Source organism: Manis pentadactyla, chromosome 10 (assembly GCF_030020395.1).
Source record: "Manis pentadactyla isolate mManPen7 chromosome 10, mManPen7.hap1, whole genome shotgun sequence".
NCBI lineage: Eukaryota > Metazoa > Chordata > Mammalia > Pholidota > Manidae > Manis > Manis pentadactyla.
Genome location: NC_080028.1, coordinates 18,552,985 through 18,573,420, shown reverse-complemented (window position 1 = coordinate 18,573,420; position 20,436 = coordinate 18,552,985). Strand labels below are relative to the sequence as shown.

Genomic DNA, 20,436 nt, shown 5'->3' with positions numbered 1-20,436 from the left:
AAGCACACATAAATAATGTTTACTTAAATGTAATTGTAGTATTTTACGACTAATTTCAGACTCTGTGGTATAGATTAGTTATTCTGAAGCCAGACTACGAATCAGGGCTATTTGGGAGGGCTTTTAAAAACGTCTTGGCTTCTGTACCCCAATCTTGGAAATTGTTTCTCCTAATCTACACCAGGTCCCTGGAAATTGTCTTTTTTTAATCTTTTAATCTTTTTTTAATCTGAAGTGATTCTTGCATAGTTGGCTTGTACCAAACTAATATTTGAAATGAGCTATATGTAAAGGGTTAAAGGTATTCAGGTGAGAAAAGAATGAATATAAGCTGCAGGGGCAAGGAAAGGCCTCTTGGATTTCATATAATATACTTAAAGGAAGGGAAGTCTTTTGATGGGAATGATTTAAAGAAAGGATGAAGGGTAAGGAAAGTCAGTTCAGAAGAAGCATCCATGAGGATCAAAATCTTGATCGTTTGAAGATGGTAAGGGACCTTATGACTAGAGAAGAAGAGTTTTTTTTGTTTTTTGTTTTTTTTAATCAAAAGCATCCAATTTAATTGTAAGTTTAAGCAGTTTTGAAAAAGGCCCACAGTCTGCACCCAAGTCAAGATATGTAATATTACATTTGTGCCAAAGGCTGCCTCGCATGCCTTCCCATCAGCACTGAGCTCGGAGCTCCGCACCCTCCCTTCTGCTGAGTTACCAAAGATCAGTTTTTACTACAGTGTCAGAAATGAAATAATCTGTGCTCTCTGCATCTGGCTCCTTTACTTGTCTAGGGAAGAGGAGTTTTGAAGAGTAGAATGGTTTCATTGGGCCTGTTGGGCTAGATAGTGAAAACATTCTGATGAATTATTTTAATCTTATATGTTAATAGTTCCCAGAGTTTTAGATTTTATATACTAGTATAATTTCCAAAAATAGTAGAAACTGACAGATTTGACTATTTCTCATGTCAGCAAATAAGGCCACTGAGGAAAAATAGTTACTAGAGCCATCATTTTGAAAAAAGGAAGTATATTTTAACACCTAAAAATTAGGAATTATGTAATATTAAAACACGAGATAATCTTTGCATGGGTAGTTGGCAGTTTGACATATTTAAAACAATATACATCAAGATAAATTTTGAACATAGAAAAATTTTGGCAAATTCTCTTATGATGTGCCATTCTTTCAACAAATATTTATCAAGTTTTTACTATGTTAGACATTATTCTAAACATTAGGAATTTAGCACTGAAGGAAATCTCTGCTCTTATGGAATTAATCTTCTGGTGGGGAGAGACAGATAAAACTCTGATAAATAAGATATTTAGTATTTTAGGTCATAATAAATGCTACAGAGAAAAATAAAACAGAGATGCCACAATGGAGTGTGTAGAGTCTGGGGTGGAGGAGTTACTGCAGTTTGAAAGAGGCTGGTCAAGAAGACCTCATTTAGAAGTTACCATTTGAGCAAAGATTTGAAAGAGAGGAAGAAGGAACTAGTCCTGGAAATTTTTGTGGGAAGGGACTACCAGGCAACGGAAACAGCAGATGGAAGGGCCTTGGGATGGAAATATTCTGGCATATTTAAGGAACAGCAAGGGGACCAATACAGCTGTTTATGTAAATGTTAATTTCTTCCATCTCTGGCTCCCTTCCACAGATGTCTTCAGTCCCTCCTGCCTCCTTTTTTCCCCCTTCCCTTCCCTTCCCCTCCCCCTCCTTCCCTTCCTCCATCTCCCTCCCTCCCTCCCTTCCTTCCTCCCTCCCTTCTTCCCTTCCTTCCTTCCTTCCTTCCTTCCTTCCTTCCTTCCTTCCTTCCTCCCTCCCTCCCTCCCTCCCTTCCTTCCTTCCTTCCTTCTACTATGTGCCAAGTATTGTGATAAGTGTGGGGGTTAAAATGGTGAGCAAAACCAGATATTACTCTTGCCTAGCTTATTCCCTAGTAAGTGAGGCAGACATTAAGTACAGAATAATTGCAAGTAAGTGCAAAATTATAGCCGTGAGAAGAGGTATATGATGCTTTGAGATCAGGGAGTTGATTAGGTTGGAAAGGTCAAACCTGAGCTCTCAAAGCAGGAGAAGGGTTAATGAGGCACAGGAGTCCGGGCAAGATGAAGATGATGGAACAGCATATGCACAGGCCCTGTGGTAGGAGACTGCAGATAGAGCTTGAGAAAATGCTGAGTGGGTGGTGGTGGTGGTGTCTAGTTTGTTCCTATTTTTTAATCAGTCATTGTTAAAAATCAATTTAAGCTTCCAGAAAAGTTAGAATAGACACTTAACTCCTGTATGACCTTCGCTTAGATTCACCAATTAGCATTTTGCCACATATGCATCATTATTGTTTTTCTATTATTGTATGTGTATGTAAATATAAATATATAAATATTCATATGTATATATTGTATATATACATAAATGCATACATATTATTACTCTTTATGAACCATTTGATAGTAAGTGGCAGATATCCTGAACCTTTATCCCTAAACACTCTTGGTGCTGTACATTCTATGGGTTTTGACAAATGTATAATGACAGATATCCACCATTATAGTAGTATGCAGAATAGTTTCACTGCCCTCAAAATCCTCTGTGATCCACCTATTTATCCTCCCCTTTCCTCAACACCTGGCAACCACTGTTCTTTTTACTGTCAACAGTTTTGCCTTTTTCAGAGTGTCATGTCATATAGTTGGCACCATATAGAATGCAGTCTTTTCATATTGGCTTATTTCACTTAATGATATGTATTTACGTTTCCTCTGTTTTCATGGTTTGATAGCTCATTTTTTTTTAGCAGTGAATAATATTGTATGGATTATCAGTTTATTTAGCTATTCATCTTTCCTTCAACCTGTTAATGTGTCCATTTAAAAATTTTAACAGATGACATATGTTCTTTCTGCATATTGTTCTTATCATCCGACAGTTGTTTTCAAGATCTCTTCAGGTACTGATAGAAAAGTTGGTTTTATTTTTTCATTTTAACAGTCATCCTGTTAGGCTGACTGTTAGACATTTTACTCATTGATAGTTTTCACCCATCAAACGATGGGCTGTTTCAAGTTTTTTGGTATTATATACAGCTCTGCATTTGGAATGAGATGTCTGTGCACTGATCAAGAGGTTCTCCCCAGACCCAGCATGTCATATGATAGATCATCTTTAATTTGACTTGATACTACCATATTGATCTTCAACTCTGCTGTTACAATTTACATTTATGTTAACAGGGTAGGAGAGTACCATTCTTATCTCTTTTTCCACATTAGATATTGTCAAATTTCATTAGAAAAGAGAAAAAGTGGTATTTCGTTTTCATTTTTCTGATAACCAGAACATTTAAATATCTTTTAAAATGCTGACTTGATCATTAACGTCTTCTTCTTAAACTGTCTGTTCATATCCTTTGCTTATTTTACTGCTGATTTGATTTTGTCTCTTTCTGACTCTTTGAAGGAGTTCTGTTTGTATTTTAGATAGTGTCTTAGTTATACACTTTGTTGACATCTTCCGGTGTGCTCCATTTTACTCACTTTCACTAGATGTACTTCTCTTACATTGCTTTACCAGTGTTCCTATGCCAGGCATATTATATGAACAAGTACTCACTGGACATTTTACCTTAATGTCCCAGTACTCTCTACACATCAGTTTTTTAAAGTAGATCACATTGTTTGCTCCTTCATGTTACTTTCTTATTCATAATCTTAGTTTCAGTGGTATTTACCATTATTCACTCACTTACTGAAGCCAGACACCCTAGGGTCATCGTAGAATCTCTTTCCTTTGCTCTCCATTGTAATCCATAACCAAGACTCCAGTTTAAATCCTGAGCATTTAAAAAAATCTGTCCTTCTTTAGTAATTTGAAGAAATGGTACTAAGTCAAGTAATAGATTCTGAGGATACTGTGTAAACAGAATAGGCTAGCCAAAGGTTAAACCTTGGTGACTGCACACTGGAAAACAAGGAGAGAGAAAAAGTGAGACTGTTATTAAGAATCATTATTGTATTGTGATTGAGGGCTGTTCTGGAATCAAACAGACCATATTCAGAACACCTCCTATTGTTTATTTATTTGTGGTGAATTTTTGAAAAATAAGTATATCAACAAGCTAGGTAGAATATATCCTGAGGAAAATTTAATTCTCATTGTAAAAATTTTGATTTATTGAAATATTCAATCCAAATCACTTTTTCTTCAGGGAATGCCTATGTAGCATTCACTCAGGGTTTCTTTTTACTTGTTAATTTCCTCCTAGCTAATTTACTGAATTCACTGTGAAAGTTCTGGCTCTGGGTGGGAAGGAAGAGGAGAGGTGACTTGCAGCTGAGCTTTTCACAGTTTGTGTATGTGCGTGCACGTGTGCAGTGGAGGTGGTGAGTTCATCACCACCATTAGTTTTCCTTCAAGTCTCCCTGTGAGTCAGCTCAGTCACCCCCAAGTGCTCAGACTTTCACGTCACTCAGCAACATAAAACAGCATACAACATGTCTGCAGGTATGTTTATTTATTTATTTTCTTAAAGAAATTCTTGTTTTATTTATACATGTATGAACTCTTTACCTAATTAGAGCATGCAGGTATGTTTACAATCAGCATGTAGTAATAAACGAGTGGAGTTGTTTGCCTCTATCCTTCACCTGTATTTTTCAACTGTGTTTGAGCTGTAGTTAGGTTCTTAATTCTCTGAAGTTTGAGAACATGAGTCCCTAATGTATAGTCCCTACAACTGAATTTGACTAGTAGAGTTGTTAGTCTGTCTATTGGCATGTTTGTTTTTTTAACTGCTTTAGTGGGGAAAAAGTAAAGATATATTAAATAATCTTTGAATTTTAGGTTTTTGGCATGTTTTCTGATGGGGAAGGTATTTTAGCTTAAATCATATGGTACCTCTAGCAGTTTTATACTGCTGGAAATTTAACATTATAGATTCATTAAGGACTATTGACTTCATTCAATGTCAAATATCTATGACTTCATTAGGTTGCATAATATTTCAGCCTTTCCATTCTTTGGAATTGGCTTCATAGTTTGAATCTGGCAATTACTTTATAAGGCTATTTTTCACTGTTAACATTTGTTAAGAATGTTAACAAATGTTCTGTTGGATGAAACAGATGAAAATATTAATTTTATAACTTCATGGAATGCAGTCACAGCACCTGTGGTTGTCAGTCAGATTTGAAAATGATCTAACAGTGACATAACCAGTAAGAAAAAAACATTTTTGAAGTATTTCATTTATCTACCACCCCACCCCCAACAAACAAATAATTTTACTTTGAATAGAAAAAAGAAAGGAAACCGATATTTTCAATTACCTACCATTTATCAGGTGTTATTTAATCAATGCAATCTCATTTTATAACAAGGGAAACTAACTCAGATTTCAGTATCTTACCCAAGGTCACACAGCCAATTAATGCTCTTAAGTAGATCTGTTATCTTTTCTCTCTTGGTAACAACAAGAATTCTAGTTAGTTAAAAATGTAAAGTTTACTTAAAATTTTAAATAATTAGAAAAATAACTTTGGTAAAATATACAAAGTATAAGTGCTCAGAAAAAGTATAAGTCTTGACTTTTTCTCATTTTATTCTTGTGAAATACAATCCTTATGTCCATCAGAGAATTAAAGCATTGAACATCTTGAACTTCCTTAAGACATTAGCCAGCTGGCATGTTTTCCTAGAAAAACATTTTCTGATTTGACCACAGACTCTCTGAATCAGTTGTTATTGGTTTGAATAATAGAATATGCTGTCATGGTGGGCACCTGATCGTGAAAACTGATATTTGGAGTGCATTTTTATTTGGATTTAAAATGTTTTTACAATCCCAGTATAAACACTGTTAATCTAGTCAAAACCTATTCTCACAAGATCAAGAGCTTGCATAGTTTTCCTTTTAACTAGTTATAGTCAAGAGAATGAGAATAAATTGTGCATTTACACTAGGATAAATCTTTATTTTTAACATGAAGGATGTTATGCCAAAATAGTTTAGGAATTTTTGAGATAAAACAATTTAGTTTTGAAACTAAATAACTGGATTTACTTAACACATACTATTTGGAAATTTTATGGTGTATAACCCTTGTGAGATGGGAAATAAAGTATACAGTTTTTGGTGTAATGCTGAGAAATGGCAAATCTGTCTTAGATTTTGGTTATGGATCCAAAGTTTGAGACATACTGATTTTTTGTTTGTTTGTTTATTGAACTAGTTTCATGAAATATAATTACTTTTTATGGTTATGCTCTAACAGTCCCTCCTGTATGGACAATAAGGATGATTTTCTTAGTTGCCTCCATGTGGATAAGTATAGAGTTAATTATTTTAAGGCAGTTTGGACACCTTGTCCTAAATTTGGAGAGTAATTAGAAAATGTGGCTGATTTTTATAAAAGATACAAATATATAGATTTGAAAGAGTCAGATATATAGAAAATAGTATATTATTTGGTTCTGCTTTATTTCTCTCTTTTATTCTTCCTGGCTAATGATGATATTACAGTTTAGTTCCAGTTAATTACAGTTTTATTTAAATACCCACCCACCTTTAAATGCAATTAATGGAAAGATCTTGGTATCAGCAGAAACTACTAACATATTAAGGGGACTTAACTGTGAAAGAACAACATAGTACATTTTGTAAAACCGCATATGAATACTTCAAAATATTTGTTACTCATGCTTCATTGGAAAGAGGTAGTAAGAACTTTTTCTGAATTAGGGCTGGTATTTTGGGGAAGGCACCATTATTAATATCTGGGATATTAAGTGGGCATAGAATGTAATTAGTTAAAAAAAAAAACCCAAACTTCAACATGCACACTGAGATAATTCATCATGTGCACTGAGATAATTCATCATGTGGATACCGAAGAAGAGAAAAAAGAACAATTTGCTTGATTAGTAACATCCAAGAACTTAAATAAAGAAACCTGATTATGGCTTTTTTAACACTTGTTAACAGTTTAGTGTGTCCATGAGCAGGAAAGAATCAATTCTTATCTGACCCAAAGTTTTAGCAATGTGATTCTGCTTCCCCCAAACAGTAATGATATTCAACATAATTTTTAAAAATTTAAGTTTTATGATTAAAACATACCAGACAAACACTTGGAATGTTATGGTATGAGGGAATTTACTATGGCATTGACAGTTTTGAATAAGAGATTAAAAATATTAACTGAAAGAACTAAGAGAAACTGAATATTAACACAATCAAATGTTTCCCTATTTGTACACTATTGGTGGGAATGTAAATTAGTACAGTTACTATGGAAAGCAGTATGGAGATTCTCAAGAAACTAAAAATAAAAATACCATATGACCCAGTAATTCCACTTCTGGGAATTTACCCAAAGAAAACAAAATCACTAATTTGAAAATATATATGCACTCTTGTTTATTGTGGCATTATTTGCAATAGCCAAAATATAGTAGCAGTCTAAATGTCTATCAAAAGATGAATGGATGATGAAAATGTGGTATACTTGTATAGTGGAGTATTACTCAGCCATAAAAAGAGTGAGATCTTGCGATTTGTGACAACATGGATGGATCTAGGGAGTATTTTACTAAGTGAAGTCAGATAAATACCTTATGATTTTACTTATATGTGGAATCTAAAAAATAAAACAAATGAACAAAAGAAAACAAATATGAACCATAAACATGGAGAATAGACTGGTGGTGGCCACTGGAGGTAGGGAATGGTTGAAATTGGTGATGGGGGAAAATTAGTGAGAATGTTTGATATCTTGATCTGGGTGATGGTTACATGAGTGTATACACATGCCAGAATTCATCAAGTTGTACATTGAGATTTATACGTTTTATTGTATGTACCTCATTTATATCTGTTTTTAAATTATTCCATTGCTCAACTTGGATGTTCACATCAAATATACAAGAATTCAATGTAGACTTCTCTAAACAAAATTCAATTTGTACTACCCATCTCAGTTGTGTTCATGAATCATCTGGCATCCAACTTAATCTTTTTGTTTTTGGCATTCTTTCTTTCAGCACAGTGGAGAATTTATAGTCTCTCTCAGTGATGTCTTACTGACCTGGAAATACTTACTACATGAGAAACTGAACTTACCAGTTGAAAATATGGAAGTGACTGACCATTATGAGGACATTAGGAGGACTTATGACGCTTTCTTAAAAAATAGTAATATGTTAGATCTGATTGATGTTTATAGAAAATATAGTATTTTGGCTTCTAATTGTGAAAGTGATGCCAACATATCCCCTGTGAGTATTTTTATGAGCAATTCTATCCTAAATTATAATTTGGCTAGATTTATTTTTATTTTAAACTATCAGCATTTATAGTAACTTGTAAATACTTTTGCTTTTGAGACCATGTTAAGAATGAAAAATCTAGCTACCTGAAAGCTAGTCATTACTGGAAAGAAATATTGTGTGGTGGTAAATTTTGTTGACCTTTGTTGCTGTTATCTGGTTGAAATGTAAGAATAGCTTCTTATTAGATCAAAAATATTTTAACAAAGAGATTAGCCCCAAATGGATAATTTAAATGATTGCTATGACTGGATTAATAATATAATTTTTCTGAGGTGGGGGGGTCAATTTGTGAGGATAGAATGATGCAATATATGTGAGATAATACACTATTCCTTTTTTGCACACATACATATTCATTGCCTATTTTTTTACTCAGTATAAATTTAAAAACGAATGGAGTAGCATCCCTTGCAGTTTGGTTTTATCTACATTAGAATTAATAAACTGCTTTAGAATATAGTTGGGTATATCTAATTTGTTTTAAAGTTGAAAATATTTTTCATAATATTTACTGAATGCCAATAAAGTAGTAATTAACTAGTGGCAATAACTAAATAATTGTAACTAACTAGAAGAAAATGTTTACTGTATTTCTAAGATATTAAAATGTTTTATAAATATTCTGATGCTTGGAAATAGTGTTTGGCTGCCTGAAATGGAAACCTCCACAATACCAGTAGTATAAGAAAAAAGAAATTTATTTCACTCTTTTATAAAAGATGTCTAAAGGTAAGCATCCATGACTAATGTCACAGCTCCATGGTTATCAGATACCTAAGATTTTTCTGTTATTCTCCTTCACCACCTTAATCCTCACCTCTACCCTCAAGATCATTTGTAGTCCAAGATAGTTGTTGGAGCTTCAGACATGATATCTGTATTTCTTGTAGCAGGAAGTACTCTCCTGTCCTTTCAAAGAGACATAGCTCCTTTGCTTCCATCTCATTGTTCAAAGCTTAATCATATGGCAACACTAAGATGCTAGGGAGGATAGATAATATAGTCTTTATTCTGGGTAGTAACATGCCGAAATAAAAACAGAAGCTCTGTTACTAAGGAAGAAGGGGAAGTGGGTATTGGCAGGTACTTTGCTGTCTTTGTCTCATTGGGCTATCATGGAAACCTGTGCCCTGTTGTAACGTTCTTAAAACACATGTGCAATATGTATACATGCACACCCACACATGCATGCTGATGCTATGGTAAGTATGCTTGTGAGTAAAGACAGATTTTTTTACATCTCCCTAGCAGTATTTTATTTGCTTGCTTATAGAGAAGATTTTTAATTACTTTTCACACAACTAATTTAGAGAAGCTAATCAAATGTAAGTGTCAGATTGTAGGAGCAATGAAGATCTTTTGATAAGCCGAAGAGAATATAATCTACCTGAGGTCTTTGGGCACAATGTTTTCATCTTATTCTTTGCCCCTGTCTAAGTCCTCTAATAAGTAAGTCTTTTCCTTTAAGTGAATCAACTTATAGTATGGGATAAATAAGATCCTACATCTGAAAGAGGTTTATGTCTCCAAAATCAACGTTTCCTCTGCAGAACATCAGGCATGAAGTGGAAGCTGCTGAGATGGTAATATATCAAGTTGAACATTTTCTTCATTTAAACCCTGGAAAATGAACAACTTGATCTCTGATACTTAGGTTGGCTGTAGGGTAATTTCCAGTGAGGGAAATGTGGGCAGGGAGATACATCCCCAGATCAATTCTCAAAAATGTACTAAATATAACGCTAACTTATGCTAAAAGTGTTTTGAAAGGTACATACCAGAAAATTCCAAACACTTCTGAATTTCAGGATTCTGAAATTTCATGATCCTGATAAGGTTTCTTTGTTTCTCACTTATCATAGCCTAAGTAAGGCAGGAATTTTGAGGTATTAAGATAAAACTAAGTCAGGGAAGTTCTGGACAATGACTTGAACAATGCCTCTTTCCCCTTTATTTCCTACATTTAATTCCTCTCAGGATAATGGGTACAGGGCTCATGGACATCTGGAAGCATATTAGGTCTTGGATTGTAACTAGAGTCTTAAGTAGAGAATTGGCCCAGAGCTTGCTTTCTCATAAACTATTCAGTTATCTGAAGGACATCATCAGAGACATGGGCTGGAGGCAGAAATGATAGATTCTGAGAAGAGCTTAGCAGCCCTCTGGGGAAGGTCAACAAAAGCCCTCTATGCATGTGCCAGGATTCTCAGACTCTTCAAGAAGCCAAAATGTAACTGAATGGATGGGTTTACTCTTGGTGAAGCTCAAGTGACTGGTAGCCTGGTCATTTCTCCATTGCTGTTCCATAAGAAGTAGAGACCATTTCAATTCCCATTACTTGTACTGTCATCATTTAATGTACCTCAACAGTCAGGCCACACAGAGGCAATGAAGAAAAGCAACAGCCACCGAAGAAGTCCCAGCAGCCAAGGAAAGACGAGTCAGCTAAGAATACACATGACCAGCAAATTAGCTGATAGAGGGATATGACAACAACTTTAATCCCTGAAAATAATAAGTACTCAATGGAAATATAAGGGTATACCTAAACATAAAACTTTCTAGATCTTAAAAAAAAAAAGAAAAAGAAAAGTTATCACAATATAACAGATGAATACAGATCCAAATTAGAATCCTGAAGGTCAAGTACAATAAATATTTAAGGCACAAAGAAAAAAATACAAAGAAATTATAAGGGAAATGGTGAGAAATTTAAAGATTAGATCTAGTGGATTAAACATGCAAATGAGAGGATTTCCACAAGGAGAAGAAGGAACAGATGCAAAGGAGGCCATGATTAAATAAATAATTTGTTATAACTACTTTTGTTATAATAAATATTTCTCTGAATTGGCTGAGTAAGTCTCTAGGAAGTTCTAGTCTGTATTGAGAAAGGACCTAGGGATATTCTGGTAAAATTCCTGAACTCTTAAGATAAATACAAGTTTTCTGGCAGAAAGAACAAGTTATTTAAAAAAAACAAAAAATTAAATAGCATGTCCTGAAAGAAGAGGATAGTGACCTAAGAATCTTATCCTCAACCAAGATACTTGTCAGTCAAATTGAAGGATTTTGTGAGAAAATGCAAAAATTTAAAGAATGTCATCTTCATACCTTACATGAAGAATTTACCTTTCAAAAGACTGTGATACAATGAGATATCACCTCACACCAGTAAGGATCCCCACCATCCAAAAGACAGACAACAACAAATGTTGGTGAGGTTTCGGAGAAAGGGGAACCCTCTTACACTGCTGGTGGGAATGCAAGTTAGTTCAACCATTGTGGAAGGCAGTATGGAGGTTCCTCAAAAAGCTCAAAATAGACATACCATTTGACCCAGGAATTCCACTTCTATGAATTTACCCTAAGAATGCAGCAGCCCAGTTTGAAAAAGACAGATGCACCCCTATGTTTATCGCTGCACTGTTTACAATAGCCAAGAAATGGAAGCAACCTAAGTGTCCATCAATAGATGAATGGATAAAGAAGATGTGGTACATATACACAATGGAATATTATTCAGCCATAAGAAGAAAACAAATCCTACCATTTGCAACAACATGAATTGTGCTAGAGGGAATTATGCTCAGTGAAATAAGCCAGGCAGAGAAAGACAAGTACCAAATGATTTCACTCATGTGGAGTATAAGAACAAAGAAAAACTGAAGGAACAAAACAGCCGCAGAATCACAGAACCCAAGAATGGACTAACGGTTACCAAAGTGAAAGGGACTGGGCAGGAGGGGTGGAAAGGGAGGGATGTATAATGTGGGGGAGGTATAGGGAGGGATGTGCAACACAGAGAGGACAAGTAGTGATTCTATAGCATCTTACTACGCTGATGGACAGTGACTGTAATGGGGTTTGTGGGGGGAGACTTGGTGAAGGGGGAGTCTAGTAACCATAATGTTTTTCATGTAATTATAGATTAATGATAATATAATGAATTAAAAAAAAGACTGTGATAATTAAGCAGATGAACTGGAATAGATATCTACCTAGGAGAAGATGGTAGTGAGCAGTATAACTTAGAGTGTGTGTATGCATTTAAAATAAGGATGGACTGGGAATATGTATGCTAAAATGCAAGGCTTACACTAAGGAAGGTTCTCATACCAGTTTAGGATTAAAGCTGCTAAACATTTGTTGTGGGTCAGTAGCAGGCATTATCACTTTTTAAATCATAATAGAGAAATATGGGTCTGATCTGAATGCAGGGAACGTCAAGGTAACCGTTAATGCAATGGAAAAATATAGTACATCTTCTGAGGATAAAAATAGAATAGCCACTTATCAAATCAGTAAAGGTATAAATCAGTAGAATTAATGGTGTATCACAGCAAATATATTTTGATTTTTATGCTTAACTCAGAAAGCTTTATGCTATTATCTAGAGCCCTTGTCAAAATTTTAGGAACTTTTTACATTTTTAAAAACCACTTAAGACTACAAGATTTTTGTATATAGGTTGTATCTGTTGATATTTGCCAATAACTGATTTTCAATTGATCAGTATATTTAATGTTAACAAATAAACTTAACAGTTATTAAAAATATTGATAATAAGCCTGTTACATTAACATAAGTAACACTTTTATGAAGGGTATATTTTTCAAAATAAGAAAATTGTGAGAATAGAGACATTGTTTTACATTTTTGCAAGTATTTTTAATGTCATGTGATAGAAAATAGCTGTATTCTCTTGTCTGTTTCTGTTTGATAAGTTGTTTTGATCGAACTATGTCAAGAAAATTTGGATTCACTTTGAAATATAGTTGGAAAAGCAAGAACTTCCTGGATCTCCTAAAGGGGCTTTAGGGACCTCAGGAGTCCTTGGACCATAGAGATCCACTGAACTGGTCTAGAATAATGTACTTTGCTTATAATTACATTTCTTATCACATTTCTTAAATGGGAGAATTAACACATTGTGTTTATTGAAAAATCTTTCAGTAAGAACCACAAATGTGAGGTCTGCCTCTTCAAAATTTGTTAAATAGCAAATCCTTTTTTCAGTGATCTTGAATTTTGAGATTGAAAAATTGTATATATTGTGAATAACAAAATCCTAGCCTTTCTAGTTTTTTTTCCTTTTTCTGTTATGATTCACTCTTCATGAGTACCAGCTCAGAAAATCAGAATTGTAGCAAATGCTATTACTTTTTAAGAGGTATATATTGGTGAGTTATTTTAATAATAATTTTACACTAGCTGAGAGGAAGAATGGTTTGCAATCTCATTGAGTTTTGTTAATTCAGTTTATATCTTCCCTCAGGTTAACTCATCAGGAATGGTGTGTGTGTGTGTGTGTGTGTGTGTGTGTGTGTGTATGTATACCTATATAATCTGAGATCCTTTAGATTAAATAAAAATAATATGGAGATGTTGAGTAGTATAGGAGGGTGAAAGCAAATATCTCTTTAATTTTAATAAAATAATTTTATTTCCCTTGAAACTCTTATTTGTTTGAAATGTGCTGCTTAGAACACAAGATTTACATATATATATACCGAAATGAAACATTACTGTGGTCCTTAGATATTTCTTAGTTTTTAATTTTATTCTTCTACAAAAATAAAAGGCTCCTATTACATTTTCAAGGTCATCTTTTAACTAAATTTGTAAAACTATGAGCTCAGATACCGTTGGAAACAGATTGAAGCATTTTGTTGTAGGAAGTTTAATTCCATGTATATTTATTAACTGCCAACAAAGGTTAGGTAATATGCTCTACACTGGAGCATCGGTAACACTAAGTAGAGCTAAGCATGAAATATTAGTAATGTCCTGTATTTTCTACAGAGTCAACTACGGGATTTTCTGTCTGGTAGACAATGTACAGAAGATGATGAAGCTGATCTTCATGTGCCAACATCACCAATGAGTAAACACAACCATGAAAATGAAAAGGTACTGATAAGTTGTGAGTAAATAAGCAGAATATGATCCCCTTCAAGTCACTATGAATTTGATCATACACTGCAGTTACTATTTTTTAAAATTTGTTTAAGTAAAAGTGTATTTCCAAATCATAATACTTTGGAGACTGACAAGAGTACGATAATCAGTTTCTTCATGGTTCTGGCCAAGGAAACAGACACTGTGCAAAAGTAGGTATCACTCTAATTATCAGAAAAGTGGTTGAAGGTCCAGGTTGCAAGAGTTCTTTGAATCTTTGTATTTGGTAAACTTGACAGTTACTGTTTTAAATGGTTGATTCTTGGGAGGGTATGTGCAATTGAAAAATCTGTTCTGTACCCTTTGCAGTAAAATAACCAGTTCATTATGAGCTCTGATAACAGGGTTTGTTGTGCAATCAAATCACAGAAAACTAGCTCCAAGTACAAGTCTGGTCTAATATAATTTATTTTCATCAGAACACTACTAGGTACCTAATTAAATATAGTAACTCCTCACTAACCATGGGGGTTATGTTTATGAAAGCTTCCAAATTTAATAAAATCACTATTGACAAGATGAAAGTTTGTAAGTATTGGAAAAAGCAGTAAAATTGTATTCAATATATCTAAAAATACGGTATGTAAAAAGGTCTAGAATATGCCTATTTCCAAATCCAGCTGCTCCAATTAGTTAACATATTTGATGAATCATCTTTTTCATTTTTCAGGAAATATTGCTAAGGCAGACTTTCCCATAAGTTCAATATTATACAGATAACACTTTGAAAAATATGTTTTGTCAGTGCCCTCAAATACCTGTATACGTACTTCCTAGGCTTACTAATGGGCTTTATATCTGTATCAAATATTTTTCTGTTCTATTTGAAAGTTAAATTACTGATGTCATGACACTTAATCCCTAAAATTCCTGAACATATCATTTCCTGAAAATAAGGGAATGAACACAGTATCATTATCATATATTAAAAACTTAAGTATTCCCTAATACCATTTATTATCTTCTCCATTTAAATTTCTCCATTTGTTCCCCTAAATGGCTTTATGTCTCCTTAGATGCTTTTAATCTAGAAGAATACCCCTTATTCTTTTTTTTAATCTGATTAATTCCTACTGATATTATTTAACTTGTTCCTTTATTTTCAATAAACTAAAGTTACATTTAAAAGCTTTCTTAGATTGAGGTTTAACATTTTGTAACAAATTCTTCATAACTGATGCTATTTAATTTTGTACTCCTGAGTAATTAATTACATCAGGAGACATGAACTCAAATCGTCCTGAAGTGCCAGGTCTGTCCAGTGTAAAGACATAGTTTTCCCTTTGCTGTCATGAAAGATCGGCAGGGTGTTACTTTGGCACTGTGTAAATATTTCCCAACAACATTTCACCAAATGAAAAAAAAGCATGCATTAATGATGATGTCTGAATCAATTATTTATTTAGAATTTGAAAAATGGTGAGTTTCTAATTCTAATTGGCTGCTATTTCTCAGTAAAGAAGAGCTTTATTTCATCAACTGGGATAAAGTACAGTTCCCTAAAAATGGCATGGTCATTACTTTCTTTTTTATTACTAGTTTAGGAGTTGGTGTTATAGATATTTGTAATATAGATATAAATACAGATTTTTTTCCTATTTTTTCTATTTATCTTTTAAAAATGTGTGTATATATTGCTGTGGATGCATGGATTATTATTTAGTGCTTTGAAATCATTTGCAGTCATTCATCTTTGGTGTTGAAATAGAGGGTTCCCCTGAATCTGGCTTCTGAATCTTTTTTACATGCCTTAGTAGTCTTTTGAGCACTCCCCTCTTTTCTGTATGAGAAAATATCACAAACCCACCTTTGAATGTTTCCTGCCCAGATGTGGTTCCTTTTAGTGATTGGTAACTATTTTCTCTTTCTTGAAATTAATATTTCACTTACATTCTTTTTTTTCCTTCCTGCTACAAATCTTGAAAGAATGCTTTCCAAATTGCCTGGTCTTTCCTCAGTGTTACTTAAGGAATACATTCATACATTCACAGGGTAGGTCACTTACAGAACTCCCCCCTTTGATTTATCTTATAGGCCCTATGGGGAGGAAACAGTAAGTGTTATTGTGCCTTTTAATTAGGAGGAATGAGCTACTTTGTAAAATGAGCTACATGTAAAATAACCCAAGAGTTCAGAATTGTGGCTTACAAAAAACATTGTCCTAAGGGATATCATGAAAAAAGATTATAGTATGTGGAAACTGATGGGTCTTCATTGTAAGCATATAGTTTTTCCATTTTAAAAAACAATGATAATTTCATAGTGTTAATCCTCTACTTTTTATCTACTGCCTTGTTGGATTGTCTGAGAGAATTTCATCTACTGATTAGTTGATAGATTAGATTTAATAAGGACTATTAAAGTAGCAGCCATCCTGTCAGCCATAGTTCTGTTACTTGTAGCTTTCTAATTTTTCTTTTTACAAAGTATTTTTAGAAGGCTATGTATTTATTTTAAAATTTCAAAGTGATTCTTTGGGCTGCAGTCTTACAAAGATGTATTTTAATCACCAAGTGTACTTAGTAATGCTATGCCAGAGCCCTCAAGTAGAGGAGTGGAATACATGTGAGAAACCATTCCTTATTTTATTTTACTTCATTTTATTTTTCCCAAGGTACTAAACTATTGTTTTAGAAATCCTGAAGTAATGAAGGGAAAAATAGAATAAAGGCCCCAGAAGAAAATCATCAATTAAATAAAAGTTCTACCAGTATGTTAGTTCTACTCCAGCTTTTCTTGTCACTAATTTGTGTGTTGGCAAAGTAAAGAATACCTGTATAAATTGTTAATCTTCTCAATTTAGAAAAACTGACTTTCTTCAAATTAAAACTGAATATGTGCATTTCAGAAATAATTAAGGGATAGGAAAAGAAACTTGGAATTGTCAGAAGGCTTAAATAAAATCGTTCAGCTTCTAACATATTGCAAATACTTAGTGGTATGGATAGAATTAGTTTATTAAACAAATAACAGAAAGGTATCTCTATTTTTAGTATCTTGGTAAAAGCTTTAATTTTGTGGATTTTTTTCAATATAGGCCCTTGCTTCTGGACATCATAACTGTATTTATGTGGAATGCTTTTCCAGAGAGCCTCTTTAAAACCCACTTGCAAATACAAGAGCAGGGAAACCATAACTGCCATGTTATCTAACCATAATGATAGGGAGAGATTTCCAATTGCAGCCATGAGTTAAAAGAAACATTCTTAACTCTGAGGACTCCAAGATGATTTCCCTTGATATTTGCCTTACAGCACAGATCAGAAGGACAGAATTTGCTGGCCTTAAAGAGCAAATTGTAGATGTGGGAATTTAAGCCCTGGTTTTGTCCCAGTAAAGGTCAGCTATATACATACTGGTAAATTCTCAGTATTTTTTGGGCAGTAGAAGCACAGTGAAACAGAGATTGAATGAAATGAAATGTAGAAAGAGTAAAAAAGTTTCTGATTACAATGTGATTATCACTTTTTTCTCTGCTTTGATATTTGGCAAGTAACACTACCTCCCAAATGCCAAAGGCATAAAGAAGAGATTCATATGTTTTAGACAGACTGTTGCACTGTGAATTAAAATGGAAACTTTTGTCTTACAGATTCACATGAAGTGTTGTAATTTACCATGAAAGTAAAGATAAGAGGACATCTGAAATGGCCATAAGCAGGAAACTATGTTATACCTTATTTTACAAAATTTTAGGACAGATATTAAAGATTATTTTAATATACTGTATCTTAAGATATTTTCCTTTTAAGGCAATGTAATAAAAATATATGAGCACTTATTTGATCCCAGCTAAGTTTTTATCAGTAGCTTCCATTTTGAAATCTCTAAAAGAGCCTAGTATATGTATTAATTTTTCATTCATCATTGACCAAAACTGAAAACCTATTAACAAAAATGGATTGTTTACCTAACATAATGCCAATCGTTTCTTTGGGCCCTAAGGATGCATCATTTGCTCTCATGGAACTCATAAAGTAGTAGAAAGAGTAAAAAAATAAAGTATCACAAAGTGTTAAGATCTATGCAGAAAAGTATGATCAGCTGATAAAATTGGCAGAGGTACAACTAGGTGATAAGAGAGGAAGTATATGAATTGCTTTGCTACTCTATATTGGGAAATCAGGGAGCCTCTGCAAAGGTAACATTTAACTAATATCTTTACTATTTAAGAAAAAATGTTTCACAGTGTTAATATTTAAACTTCTAATCAAATTTGCTTGAATTATATTTTGACTCAATATTTAAGGTAACCTTTTCCTTACCAGTGTGGTTTTTTTAAGTTCACCCTGACTGTCTTGTTTCAAGAATTGCTTTTCATATGGTAATATTTATTTTGGATTTTATTTTTTATTTTTTCTATTGAAGTATAGTTGATATACAATATTATACTGATTTCAAGTATATAACAGTGATTGGACAGTTGTCTACGTTACTAAATGCTCACTCCAACTAGTGTAGTTATTACCTGTCAACATTGAAAGATGTTATAGAACTACTGACTATATTCTCTATGCTGTACTTTCATCCCTGTGGCTAATTTATATTATGCGCCTCCATATTCCCTTCACCTACTTTACCCACCCACCTCAGCCCCTCAGCTGTGGTAACCACCAGTCACTTCTCAGAGTTAGGAGTTTATTTCTGTTTTGTTCATTTTGTTTTGTTTTTAGATTCACATGTAAGTGAAATCATTTGCTTATTTCACATGACTTTTAAATAGTCCAAAAGCATTTTATTTTTAAAAGTGCTTTTAAGATGTATATGAATTTGAGAGCTCCTTAATAATTGTCTAAGAGACTTCCTAATGATTTGTAATTTTTTATTGCTGCCTTTTAAACTCTCTTTTATGCTTCCTAATTTAAAATGTGATTAGACAGAATATCAAGAAATTTTAATTTTAATAAGGAAAATATTTTCTTGGAGTTTGTAGATGATTAATTATTGAGTCTTTATCAGTCACTGAACAACTTCCGAATTTCATGTTTTGTGAGTGAATAGTATTTAGAATTTGTGAGTCTTCTTTCCCAAAGGAATAGGCAAGAAGATTTCAAGTGAACAGTGTGGTAACTACATTTAAGAATTAGAAACAAATAGGATTCTAGAGCAAGAACTAGTTGAGAGTGTGAGAAGAAGAGAATTCCATAAAAGGAATTTAACTTTGATGAAGTCCAATTTATTAATTTTTTTCTGATTATGAATTGTGCTTTTGGTTTCATGTCTAGTAACTGTCCAATTCCTCATTATGGAGATTTTTCTCCTATGTTTTCTTCTAAAAGTTTTATAGTTTTATATTTTTTATAAAATGTGTGAGGTTTGGGTGAGGTTCATTTGTTTTGCCTACAGATGACCAATTGCTCCCATACCAATAATGAAGACTGTCCTTTTCCATTGTTTCTTTTGAACTTTTTTCAAAAATCAAATGGCCATACTGCGTTGGGTTTATTGAACTTCTGTTTTCCTGTTCTATTGATCTGAGTGTCAGTCCCTTCGTAAATACTATAGTCTCTTGACTATTTTAGTTGTACAGTAGTATTTAAGATAATTTCTTAGCATAATATGTTATTCCACCGTCTTCTGGCATACATACTTTTTGGTGAACTGTTAACCATGTTCCCCTGTAATGTGATGCTCTGGCCACTCTCAAATTTTTTCTCATTTTTGGCTGTCAGAGTTTGGTTATAATGTGTAAAAGAGTGATTTTCTTTGTGTTTTTTCTACTTGAGTGGCTTCTAAGATATATAAATTAATGTTTTCCATCAAATTTGGGATGCTTTTAGCCATAATTTCTTCAAATATTTTTTCTGCTTCTTTCATGTTTTGTGAGTGAATTGTATTTAGAATTTGTGAGTCTTCTTTAAATTCTCCCACAGATCTCTTTTGTTCTTTGTTTTTTAATTGTAGGAAAATGTCTCTTAGAAAATGATATATAAAAGATATAGTCCAAAGTATGCATACCCTGTATATTGAACTTCTTTAAATTCTCCCACAGATCTCTTTGGTTCTTTGTTTTTTTCTTCCTCATTTGTTTTCCAGCTTCAGTAATTTGTATTGATATATCTCTAAGTTCACTGCAACTTTTTTCCACTTTCTCCAAGTTCCTGCTGAGCCCACCTAGTAAACATTTCTGTTATTGTACTTTTCATAG

General features: G+C 33.4%; 1 protein-coding gene across 3 annotated transcripts in view; it reads left to right on the top strand.

The window, feature by feature from the left end:
• Positions 1-20,436, top strand: part of PARPBP (PARP1 binding protein) — a 65,025-nt gene that overhangs the window by 475 nt on the left and 44,114 nt on the right. For all 3 annotated transcript variants that reach the window (XM_036891251.2, XM_057486462.1, XM_057486461.1), the window contains exons 2-3: positions 8,040-8,273; positions 14,133-14,240. In XM_036891251.2, coding sequence (XP_036747146.2) covers positions 8,040-8,273; positions 14,133-14,240 — 342 coding nt within the window. The remainder of the gene's footprint in view (positions 1-8,039; positions 8,274-14,132; positions 14,241-20,436) is intronic.